We start from the raw sequence: 12984 nt of genomic DNA on the forward strand, positions 1-12984 counted from the left end.
TACTACCAACTGGAACTGAGTCTATAGCTGTAAGACTCCTGACAAACATACAGGACGCCTAACCATCAGTCAGATTAAAATCAATTCTTGACTACTTATTAGCTGTTTGAAGCTTTGATTATAACGCACATGTTTGCACAGCTCAATTTTCCTATATTTGTGTCAGCACTCCACATTTTAGGATTTATCTGCACATTTGTATTTAATCTCAAGCCAATCCTGATTTGAAAATGCCTCTGACCTACACGTTGGCAGTTCCTTTGATGACCACAGGGTGGCGACACTTGGCTAATCAGAGCCATGTGGCTCCTGTGGGCTGAAGTCTCCTCGGTGAAGTTTGTAGGAAGGATTACGCTCAGTTGGAGAAAGAGACAGAGAGGGGGAAAGTGAGCTGGGCTGCAGCGAGAAGGAAAGAGACAGAAAGCAGGAGAATCACCTTTCTTCCAGACTGTCACGTTTTCTTTTTTTTTTTGTTTGAGGGATTTTGGTGCATTTTGGAAGAAAGATAAGCGGAAACAAGGCAAGGCAATTTTGAGGCATTATATTTGGAGGGGGCTCTGAAATTGCATTGCGAGTGAAGTGGATGTGAAGAGCGAGCAAAAAGTTTGACACAGAACCGGAGGAATGTATCCGACTTGGGCAGCGGCGAGCCTGCGTCTCTGGAGATGTCCAGCCTGCGCGCTCTGGATCGCCCTGCTCCTCCAAAGCGTGCTGGACCTGAGCGCGTCTGGTGAGTGTCAATACCTTTTCCCTGGATAGTCATTCCCTTGTTTCTTCCCCATGCTGCTCTTGCTGGCATTGCGCACACTGCGGTTCATTCCCAAAAACACGCGTGGACTCAGCAATCTGTCAGCCTTGCCGAAAAGTCTCTCTTGGTACTTTCAGTGACTTTTTTTTTTGGTGATTTTGTCGCACTTACATGACCATTTAAGTCATTCATTGTCATTTTTGGGGGTGCAGTTTTTAAGATCACGCCACTTTAAAATCACCCCATTAATGTCAACAAACTGTTGTTCCAGATCTGTTTGGCATCATCCAGCCTCTCCTCTCATGTAAATGATAGTTGGTTTTCAGATTAAGGTCCCATTGTGATCCTGAAGCCTCTGCACGGGGGGAAAGACTTGACTCCATTGACAGACAATAGAAGGACTCTTAACTAAATCAGCTGGAGAGCTATTGTGCCACAAACCAACCAACCCCTTTTTTTTTAACCCAGGGTGAGAGATGCTTAACGTCTTAATCTGAAGGCAAATAGGCGTTAAAATGAGTTTAGAAAGAGAGTAAGAGATTGTTTGAGGGGTGTAAAATGAGGACAACTTTTTGGAAAAATGGACCTGTCTGTCTGTGGTCTGTTTGAAACAATGCTGCAATTAGTCTTAACTGCCTTTTACAAAACAAAACCTGAAATATATCACCGGTTTATTTCTCTGTGGTTGAAAGTTGAGACTTTGTTTTTTACCCTTTCAAAAAAAAAGTCTTTGCAACTCAACTACAATGTATTTCCACTGAAGCTGGGTGTGCGGTATCTTAAAGAAACAAGACTGATGGTGTTTGTAACTGGATTTTGGGCTGACTCATATAAGTGATTGAATTCAGTTTGATTTAAATTTGAATTGTTTATGCAGCAGCTGGTTGAAAAGCTGTCTCCATACTTCTCTGTCTTAATGCTCCTTTTAGTGTACAGAAAGTTTGAAACAGCCCCCCTCTCCCTCATGAGAAGTGATGAATTATCTCCGGATGGTTCTTGAGGGTTTGTTTGGATTATCTCTGTCCTCCTTAGATGCTTTTGGCTGATATTTACAACGGAGATGTACAGTATATTCTGTGTTAAGTGTTACACTGTCTGCCATGGAATCCCCTCGTCTCTATTACTTTTAACCACTTTTTACTGCGTGCACGGGGGAAATTACTAGAAATGTAAGCTGTAACTTCTAATAAAGTTTCATGATTCAATATGCAGTAGAGGAGAACCAAGCCTCATCTCCCCCTTTCTCTCGTCAATTTACAAGTTTAGACGCAAAATCTGCCTTGAAAATTACATTTCATGTGCTAATAATGTTATACATGAAGCAAAACTAATTCACTTTAGCACTCCTGCTCCCCACCGCAAACAAGAAATCATCTGTTCAACTTAAAGAGCTGCTCTGTGTAAGGACTTTTTTATTCATATCCAAGTGATAGCAGCTTTACTGGTGTGGTCAAGAAGATTACTGCCATTAAGATGCTTGCAATTTGACCTCTTGTTCACCTCAAATGAATCAGCCACAGGATATTTTCGTCGATGATACCAGTGACTTGAATCCTAATGGTCAAGAGACGGGACAATAATGTGGTTTAACTATAATTTAATGCAAAGACACAACAGTGCGGTTCAGTGGTCAGAGAATTAAATATATATCTGTACTGTAAAAACACAGCAAGCATGACAAAGAAGAAACCTAAAGGAGGGGATGTTTGTCTTTAAAGGGCTTCTGTCTGCTTTACTGGTCAGTGTCTAGTCAGAGGTCAAAGGTCAGAGGTCTGTCGCCGTGGTTTAAATGCCAGAATTTCCAGGATTTCCCTCCCCGCCTCAATAAGGGACTGTTATCGACATAAACACACCGTGATAAACCTTCTGCATGGATTCTTGAATGTGTTTTAAAGTTGTTCCATTACTGACAATAAAAATGCCTGATACAGCCTGAAATGGGTTATCAGCATGTACGCTAAACATTACACTGATCTATTATTATTTATCAGCACTGCACCTTAAAATTTACTTATTTTCCTACTCCAAAACAGTATCTTCCTTAACGTTAGCCAAAGCTAGCAAGATTTTAGCATAACTTTTTTTTAATTTCACATATTAAAGCCTTTTTATTATTATTTTTTATATTCCAAATTAAAGATACCACAATATCATCTAAAGATAACACAATTTAAATCAGTTTCATGTTAAAAAAATTGTGTTTTTTCTGATGCTCATTTGGCAAAAACACAGGACATCAAGATCCGTTAGTAGAACTGCTGCTTCTGCTAGCTTAGTTTGTTTACAGTTTTTAGGTTAGGATTTGTTAAGTAGCCGTGAGCCGGGCCATATAACAATCATCAAATCCATCCAGGTTAACCGAAACCTCAAACGGCAACAACTGTGATTCATTTTTAAATCAATATTTGGCTTTAACCATATGCTCTTAAAAAATATTTAGTCCTAATAAATTGGAACGTCTGTTGTCATAAATATGTGTGTTCACATCAAGGCAGGGAATGACATAATGGCTTTGTACTTCTGATTACTCTTAGGCGTAACAGACACTACTAACAACAGATTAGGTGCTTATCTAAACAAAGACAGGATCCATGTACAGGACAGGGTATTTTTCCCACAGGTAATCCTTCACTTCCAAAACACAGCTAACCTTCTCTGAAGGCCTTTAAATGCATTTGTGTCCAATTTAAAATTACTTTGAGGCAACATGAAGGTTGACATGGCTTGGTACGTTGTATTCTTAAAGAAGTGATCCATATGTGGATTTATTTCAAATCGTACTTCAAATTGAACCCAGGTTTTGCAGCAAGAAACCAGATTTCTGCTAAACATCACATTGCAAGAGTAAAGTGAAGCTTTAGATTTCAGAATATTTGGACTGAACCTGGTAGGACATTTGGCTGCTCAAAATGAAGCTATGAATATTTTTAGTTTTTTCTTTCAGCTAAGTGTCATATTGATCTCCAAAATCAAGAATAATCCTTTACTTGTCAAACTTGCGTCTGCTGTCGGGACATTTTAAAATGACCAGCTGACTACTTTCTTCGTGTTGAACGGGCAGATCTATCTATTTGCACTGCTTTATTTAATGTGATGACGTCTTTAAGGGGGGTAATAAGTTTAAGTTATTGTTAGCGATAGCTAAGCTCACAGCGAAGTAAAGCCTTCTACAGAACACCTGAGAAATAAAGATAATTAAATTGAGACTCCTTTATTTGATGGTTATACTGTACCCAGTCTGTTTATTGGTAAAAGGCTTACTCTTCAAATAAATAATACAGCTCTAGGTTAAACTAGTCAACCATAAATAGTGGAGATATCCATAACTCAAAAGATGTTAACTAGCCTACAATCAAACATGCTAGCAGCAGCTCAACATGCAGACCCTCACGTACGACAAAGGAAAGATTGTCAGAGAAACTGCTTTCAGATTTAAAACTCTCTTCTTCACTTTTGATTAATGGCTGACTTTTAGCGGTCAGCCCTTGATTAATTACCCTCCACCCATTTTTCAGCCTTTGCCCTTTAGCTCCAAAGTCATAATTTGTTACTTCCCCTTGAAAATAAAAGTTGTTTAAAAGTTTTCTGACATTATAAACCATGTAGTGTTTCTAAACGGAGGACATTCACCCCTGAACTGTTTAGAGTTTCATTTAGCCTTTTAATAACACACGGGTAGACTATAAATCAAATTGGGTGGAACTGCCTCGGTGCAGTTTTCAACAGGACACTCTGCTGACATTAAAGGCACTTCAACAAGTCTGGAAAAAGACACTCAGTCCTGCATGGCTACGAGTGTGTAGAAGCTTTTTCTTCTCTCCCCTCAACTGAGATATCTATCTGTAGGTTGTATTTATTAAGATTCACATTAAGGGAGCTGTTTCAAGGAGGCGAAAGAGACGTCAAAGTTTATGGTTGAAAAGTCTTTATACATCCTTGTAAAATTTGCAAATCCACCACTCCCTCTTTTCATCATCGCTATAATTTCTCCTTTATGTGTGTGCGTGATTCAGTTTTTTTATACTTAATCCAGATGCTCTGGAAAATGTTGGCCTCTACAGCGGCCTTAGTGCTACGTCTCTTTCAGATAGATCACTTCGCTGTGTTTAAAACTCAACTCCCACTCAGCACGGTGGACGCAACACTAACTACGAGCCCTGTGCATCCCTTAAAGCGTTCTGCAGACATAGAAGAATGTGGCAGGAACTCTTATGTGTGAAACAGATGTATGCTCTTTTTTCTGGGAACATAGATGGGGTTGATTTTTGTATTTTTTTGACTCAGGTTTGAGCGTGTGAAATGTTAAAAAAAAATAAAAAAAAGAGTCATGAATGTTAATTTCATCAGCACGTAGCCATAAATCACATGCTCCGACTCTGTTTTATGTCCCTGATTTAAAACGTCGGTGTGTAAACCACGCCGTGCACTCGCAATTACCCACTTCCCTCTTGTTATGATGAAGCACATGTGTTAGCCGGGGCTTACTGCTGCCATAGGGCGAACTGTTTGGAGAATATTGTGTGCTAATTGTTTAACTGATGTATGGCTAGCAGGCAATTTGTCATATAAAAGTATCAGGGTATCAAATAACTGAAGAGCAGTGTTTTTATTAGTTTCTTTAGCAAGTTCATGACTTTATTTGTGATTAAGAGTGGGGGTACAAAAGGGGCTGCAGGAGAAAATCTGATCTTGAAGTTAAAGAATTTGAAGTAATTCTGTATCAGCTTTTTGTGTTAATTTTGGTCTTGTGATAAAAGTAGTTGTAAACGTGCAAACCACCACCTCTCTTCCCTTTAATAAGTAAAAATATTTTTTATTTGAGGTGCTGTAGTTTCTAATAAAACAATGCATATTTTTTTTCTCTGAAAAAAAGTGACACTGATAAGTTCTGCTGCTTCAGCTACTAACGCTAAACAAGAGAAGCCAAAAGCAGGAAGCGCCCTCTGCTGGTTAAAAAATGGCATTGCATTACGTATTTTTGTCATATCGATTTAAATTGTCCATAGTTATATATATTTTTAATTGTATGAAAAGTTATCGTTACATCCCTTGTCGTTAATCAAAAAGAGCTGCTTAACAGAATATAGACTACCCAAGAAAATACTGTGTGCTTATGTTTAACTGTTGTTTAGCTCTCTGGAAATTTGTTTTAAAGATTATCAAGATATAAGCCCAGTGCTTTTATTTTCATTAGTGTGGTTTGAAATGAGAGTGTCAAGATGCTTTTATTTTTTTTAACCATTTTCTACCTTATTTTACTTCTTGCATTTGCTGTTTTTCAAAAGGGGCTGTATAACAAATTCCTTGACAAAATGGAGTGCACAAACAACAGTGTGCTTAACTGAGATACAGCTAGTTGGGGGGTATAAAGTATCAGGATATCAAAAAACTAAAGCCCAGTGCGTCTTTTTCAGATACTGTTCACACGTTGTCATCACTTAGTTGTTGTGGTTGATCTTTCCTACCTCAGTGATCACTACAGATAGGAAGTTCCCTTATGATGCCAGTAAAAGGCACGGTTGTTTTCCATTGAGTTGCTGCTGGGAATGTCCTGATAATATGTCGTCAATGCTTGGTTGACAGAGGAATTTTGGAAGCAGAGCCCTATTTCGGTTTCCCCTACTCCTTCTCCTGCCTCTGCCAAGTCAGGAAAAAAAAAAGGCTTTCCATGAAATGTATGGAGTGTAAATTTCCTGCATTTGCGTAATATTGGCAGAAAAACGCTCCTATTTCCACAAACCAGGCTCTGTGGAGCGTGCTTGTTTTTTATGCGGTCGCAGTCCCTCAGAGAGAGGCAGCGTTTAATCAAAGGCTAAACTCGGTTCACTCAGATCCTCGCTGGAGACGTTTGATAAAGTTTCTGCCACTAGAAGCTGAAGCCGAGCGTGAAAACCCTTTTCCTGCAATTTTGTGTCTGCACAGGAGGTCAGCCTGTTAAAAAGGAATCCTCCGCAGGGTTCAGGGCAGTCAGGAACTAACAAAAGAAATTTAAAAAAAAAACCTGTGTAAAGAGGTTAAACTTCAATTATTTTAACGGAGGTGGAGTCTGGAGCATGCATAGAAATACTTTTCATCAATGTAGCACTCATTTCTGTGTGTGATATATTCATTTAGTCAAACTATATTTGCCCCTTTCCATCCATTGACCTGTTCTGTGTTTCCCCCTGCAAATAATAAAAAAAAAAACCTTCTGTACTTTCTATTCAACACTCTCTCTGTTGATTTCTTTCGACTGCTGTCTGGAAGACAAATTACTCCCTCCACATAAAAAAAAATGTCTCTGCTGTACTTTATACACACACCATACAATGAGTCCTTTGCTGCAGTTGTAAGGCAAGCTTGTAAGTGTGAGAGTGTGCTGATGACAAAGTGACACTTTAATGAGTCTAATGGAATAAGCCACACATACTGCATATCAATTTCCCATATGGACTTGGCAAGGTTTATACTGAGGACCGCAGGGAATAGCGCGGGCTTAAAGAGCTCTAAATTTCATCGGGACCACTCCTTATTACACTTTTATCAAATTACTCCCTCACTATAGCATCCTCCGTGGTCAGTGAGAGACCATGCTACAGTTCCTTTAATAGGGCGTAGGATAAAACACGGCTTTTCAATTCCTCTATATGTGTCAGAGTAAATCTTTTTAAACCCTGTTTGCGTTGCATTAAGGACCTCAGAGGCCCCCCCCCCCCACTGCAAGCAGACGGCAGATCTCTGCACCCACAATTAGCTCTTTGTACAACACCACATGTCTCCCGAGGTACCAAACCCCTCAAACTTTATGGGCTTCTGCAGCCTAAAATACGTTCCAAAATGTGTGTGTGTGTGTCTTATCAGTCAATGGAGAGATTTTTCACTTAATCAGATTTATTCTTCAATGATGGTTTGTTGGCAACTCCCTGTCCATGTAACTAAGTTCTCAGCGTCGACAAAGTATTCAGGGGAAGCGGCGTTACTAGCAATCAGACAGGCTTCACCTTCTCTGCTGGATCATTTCATTTTAAGTGACTGAAAAGGAAGATGTAGTTTCATACCGCTGCCCTCACTATCTTAATGACTTTTCTTTTTAGATTTTTCTTTCGCTTTTTGTGCCTCTATTGAAGAGACAGGACAGTGGACAGAGTCGGACATCGGGGACAGAGCGAGTTGGGAATGACATGCGGGAAAGGAGGTCCGATTTGAAACGGGGCTTCCGGCCTTGAGGACAACAGGCTCTGGACATGGGTTTATGCCAAATAACCACAAGACCACCTTCGCCCGCATCTTAATGGCTTTACTGTCATTTAAAGTGTGGAAACCTCAGCGATCATCATCTGACAAGCGTCTGTTTTCTTTGTTACCTGGGCAACAAGTCCCGCCCCGTCTAGTGTCTGATTGGCAAACCTGAAGTAGCAGCATCAGCTTGCTGAACATCACAGGCTAAGGACTCAGACTTGGACGTGGACTGAGGTGGTGGTGAATCGACTCAGACACTGTGCTGATTTTACTTCAGAGACTCGGATTCAAGCACTGGGGACTCAAACTTAAGGTTTGGTGACTCCAATGGTGTAAGCTATGATTTTGGAGAAGAATAAACCGACACTTTTTGGGGCTTATAAATAGGTTGTTATTGTTGGATTGACTGGCATGCTAATACCTCATACACCTGATTTATTCTTAATCAGATGCCTTCCTGGTTCTGGTAGAGATATCGTGACAACTCTACATTTTCTACATACAAGTTAAATCTTTTATTTCAAAAGATTGAACATAATCAAACCATAAAAACCTATCATCAGGAGTACTCGCAGATGTTTTTTTTCTGCCTGCCAGAGGATCAGAGAACCCCTCAGTCACACACCACGGTCTGTGAGACATGAAAACTTCTCGGCGCTCCACTTATCTGGCTGGCACAAGACAAATGTTGGAACTCGCCCCGTTTGTATTTTTGCTATGCGTCTTGCTTTCTTGGCTGTATTCTGCCCTCCTATCTCTCTCTCTCTCTCTCTCTCTCACTCACACACTCTCCATCTCTTTCTGTCTGTTCATTTTGGCCGTGGAGAGTCTCCTCCACTTGGCCCTTCTTGCCTGACTTCCTGACATGCTGCTCTTGGCCGCTCTGTGTGTGTTTACTCAACAATAACTGAGAGCCGGGTGGCTCCACACCAACCCTAGTTTGTAACCACTCGTACAAGCCTCTTAGTAACTGATTTTCAGGATTTAGCGTCTGTGATTTGAAAAGAGACATCTTTATTTGATGTCGGAGGATGCCGAAACTCTGGCTCATTCCTTCCAGATATTGGATGATTATGGGGAGGATGTTTAATCAGAATTTGGCTTTCTCGATATCCGCCTATATGTCTTTTATGTTTGCTCTTTCGCCCACGTGGTGCTGTGGTTTCCATTGGACCATCAGCTCCACTGAGGAAAGTGTATACACTTATCACTCTGCAGTTATTAATAGAACATCATCACATTTATGTTTTTCACAGTTGTGCGTTTCCAAAATGATTCTTGGCAGCTCCGTCATTTGAATCTTTCTTTTTCTTTTGTTTCCGGCTTTCTTTCTTTTTTTTTTTCTGCCTCCAACACGCTGATGTAATGTGAATAACACATTTTCCCTCCTGTAGCGCTGTAGAAAGTGGAAAAGAAGCTTTGAGTACAAACTCCTCTCTGCACGCGAAATTATTTAACCAAAGATGTTTGGACTGCAGGAAATTACATTTTACGGGGCTTTGGATGATTTGTGTTCATTTTAAATCAACTGAAACCCTTTGAATGTGTTTTTTTTTTCTTATATTAAAATCTGACTGATGCAAGACTTTTGGGACCAATTTCAAAACCGATTATAGAGGGAAAATAGCAGATTAGCAGAACATTGGCTGGTGTATGGAATTGTTTAGCTGTAATGAAAACAAGTGTTTATCTCTCTTGTGCCAAAATTTTGCACATATACGACTTTGAAATGATACCTCAAAGTCACCTTTTTACCTGAATACCTTATTTTGCATATACATACAATTCTGTGTTTGTGCTACATTGACAATTTACTTGACAATGGTACAAACACTCCTAAAAAAGTACTAGATTAGCAGATAAAATCAAAGTGTTTTCCATTACCAAAATGTAATGGCCTTTAAAACATAGTGCATGGTTGTATCTGTTCATTGTAAGAAAGGAGACATTCAGTAATCACTGTCCATAAAGAAAATATTTGATTTGACAACACATAACAAACCTTTTAGTGACGATTTCACTTCATTTTAAAAATTAGCACCTTTTATTTTGTAGTCGTGTATATAGTGTTGGTTTGGCTTGTCTGGGCTTAGAGCTGATTATTGGTTCCTTGTATGTTTCTGTATCCTACATGGAGGACTGTGTTACGCGGCCTTTTGTCCTTCATTGCTTTGTAATTACAATCAGTAGCTAGAGAGACTATAATCCTAGACCAGCCTGAAGTTTAGGAACTCTGTCTTTTTAAGATTAGTTCCTGCGAGTGGGTTTTAGTTCAGCTTCTTTAGCTGGCAGTCCAACGAGTCTGCTGTGGCCAACAAATACATTTGTTTATCTGCTAAAATAAGACAGAACCGGTTGTAATCATCAAAGCTGTCTGCATTTTCTGAGCCGAGAGGTTTCACAAACAGAACTATTTTGATATAAGGCCGTTTCCTTTTTAGCAAATCACGAGTAGATTTTCAAAGTATACACCATGCCGCTGCATAAATAGACTGTTTGATTCATCATCGGTCCAGCTTTGTAACATCTTAACCATCGTGCAGGGTTTTCAGCCTATAAAGAAGAGGCAGTCAGAAGTCCGCTGTGAGTGGTATAACAGATTAGGAATTCATTGTTGGTCCAAAGTATTAAAAAGAAGCTTTCCCCCATTTCTCTTTGTCCTTTTTCCCACCAGAGCAGTTCAGTTACTGCAGGTACCGACTGTATTGTGCAGTTTATTTTTTTCTGCTCCATTGAGAAAGTTTGATTGGCTTGTTTTATGCGTCTCAACTCCAAGAGGTTCTTGTACACATATTGAAGGATCTGTTGTCTTTCTGTTCTTTCTGTCTGCGTTTATCTTTAAGTGTTCCATTAGCGAATTTGATCTCTCCATGTTTCTTCAAATATCCCATCGTCCAGAGAAAAGTCAGGTTTTACCAAAGGAGAAGATTGCTGTAGTTTGACCATTTATAGGCACTGACATCATAAATACAAACATACCATGATACCAACGATTATACATCTGGAAAAGTGGGTAGCTTTGTTGAAATGCTAAATAGTGCAAATGTAGATGTAGCCCTTGAAGTGCTTCCAAACAGTGTATTTATACGCATCTGTGTTAAGTGTGTACATGGCTTTGGTTTGTTAGTTCAACTGAATGCTTTATCACATTGTTGTCAAAGCAAACCCCCCCCCCCCCCACCTCCTTTAACCAGCAGCGAGTGTTTGCTCAACCACTTCACACACAAAAGACTGAAGAGGGGAGGCCGTGGAGTGGAGGCTCAGCACTGTTGTCCAGGAGATCTCCAACTCTCACATCAGCCAGAGAAGTGCTTACACAGTTACTGATGATGCCATTACTTAATCCATCGTTCTTCAACACACTGCACAACAGGTGGCTGTGTAATGGCCTCGGGAGATTTTTGAACATGATGCTAATGACAGCGTGTGATTTTGGGAGTGGATACAATTCAATGACTGGACGCGATTCAAACTGGCAAATATGACAAATATATACGCGGACATAGCCTCAATGAAGAGAAACATAATCATAGCGAGGGGAAACGCCACGCTGATAAAGCTCGTTCCAAAACGAGGATGAACCTTTTGGTTGGCTTTCGCCCACCGACGCAGAGTTCGCATGCTTTTTGTTGGACAGACAGGTACCAAACACAACGCGTTTAGCATGTGCTAGCGTGCGGTAGCCTGCAGTGTAGGTACGGGCATTAAGGGTAAACACTTACGTCCTACAGAGGACGTGCACTTCTGGTGGCGATGAGCCCAGTAAGAGGGGCCCAGTTTGAATGTTGTGTTCAACAAGAAGCAACACATATTTCTACAGACTCTTCTTTTAAAATGCTTTCATAACCTTAAGGTTGTACATATTTAAGGGATCTAATGAATTTGAAGAGACTCAAATAAATCACGCTTTTTTCAAAATTGCATGAAAATTAGTCAGATTTGTGTTTGAGAACAATTTGATCTTTTCCCCCAGTAGAATAGCTCATTGAGTTGTGTCACATTTGAGTTTAGGTTGTTGAGATTCTTGTGCTCTAAAGGATTTGAAAATACTCAGACATGTCACACTAACTTTAAACACAGATTTGTACTGGAAACCTAATTTCTATTGCAGGGTTCAGAGGGCTCCTCCGACTAAAGGAACAAGTCAGTGTGGACACAACTTGTCTTAATATGCCAGCAGCATTCCCTAAAAACAGTTTTTATTGGCATGTCCAGCAGGGTCATAAACCATGACAATAATGTTCAGGGACCAAACCCAGAAACTGCTAATTCAAACCATGACTTAGCACGGATAGAAAAAGCACAAAAGACCATAAGAAATTGGACTTAAATGGAAAATCCCTTTCTATCCATTCTAATCCTGTGTTGACCACACTGACCGAGGAATCTGGAGTTAAAGGGCTCACTGGCTGTAATTCTGAAGCACCGTGAGTTAAGTGCCCGTCTGCTGAACCACTGCTGGCCAGTCGTCGGCCTAATTCTGCACCGAGAGAGAAACTTTGCCCTTGTGTGGCATTAAAAGCCCCATAATGGTCACATAAATCAAAGTTTAAAATACAAATCAATAAGCAGCAGAGTCCTCTGGTGAACATTTGAATAACCTGCTTTTTGCATTTCCCCAAATCCCAATTTAAAGGCAGAAAAGAGCCCACTTTTATTGTTCCAGAACCTAAATATGGGAATATGAGAGTCTGCAGATTATGTTATTTTTGATTAATTCTGCATTGGCATACCCTCCAAGTTTTCTTCACAGTCTTTGGGAAGAGCTGGTAGCGCATACCAACACCGTCACTAGCAGCCTCTTAAATCCATTTTGGCTTGATGGCCCGACCGACCGTGGTTTGAGACAAAGTTATTGACTTCTGTGCAAATCTCCAGATTGTGGGTCTGTTTTAAATGGAAACGAGAGAGTTTAAAGATTAGAACAGGTTGAAGGACACAGTCAGTCGTTTATGTGCTATGGACTGTCCAGATGTGTCAACCAGAGGCTCGTAGAGTCACTGTTTGATGTCTGAGCA

At 40.1% G+C, this 12984-nt stretch overlaps 1 protein-coding gene across 1 annotated transcript in view; it reads left to right on the forward strand.

Annotated features, from left to right (window-relative positions):
• Positions 1-369: 369 nt before the first annotated feature.
• ror1 (receptor tyrosine kinase-like orphan receptor 1) overlaps positions 370-12984 on the forward strand; it is a 140784-nt gene continuing 128169 nt past the window's right edge. The window contains exon 1 of the mRNA XM_065955663.1: positions 370-730. Within this exon, the coding sequence (XP_065811735.1) occupies positions 625-730 (106 nt within the window). The 5' untranslated portion in view covers positions 370-624. The remainder of the gene's footprint in view (positions 731-12984) is intronic.

The sequence above is a fragment of the Labrus bergylta genome, chromosome 6 (assembly GCF_963930695.1).
Source record: "Labrus bergylta chromosome 6, fLabBer1.1, whole genome shotgun sequence".
Taxonomy (NCBI): Eukaryota; Metazoa; Chordata; class Actinopteri; order Labriformes; family Labridae; genus Labrus; species Labrus bergylta.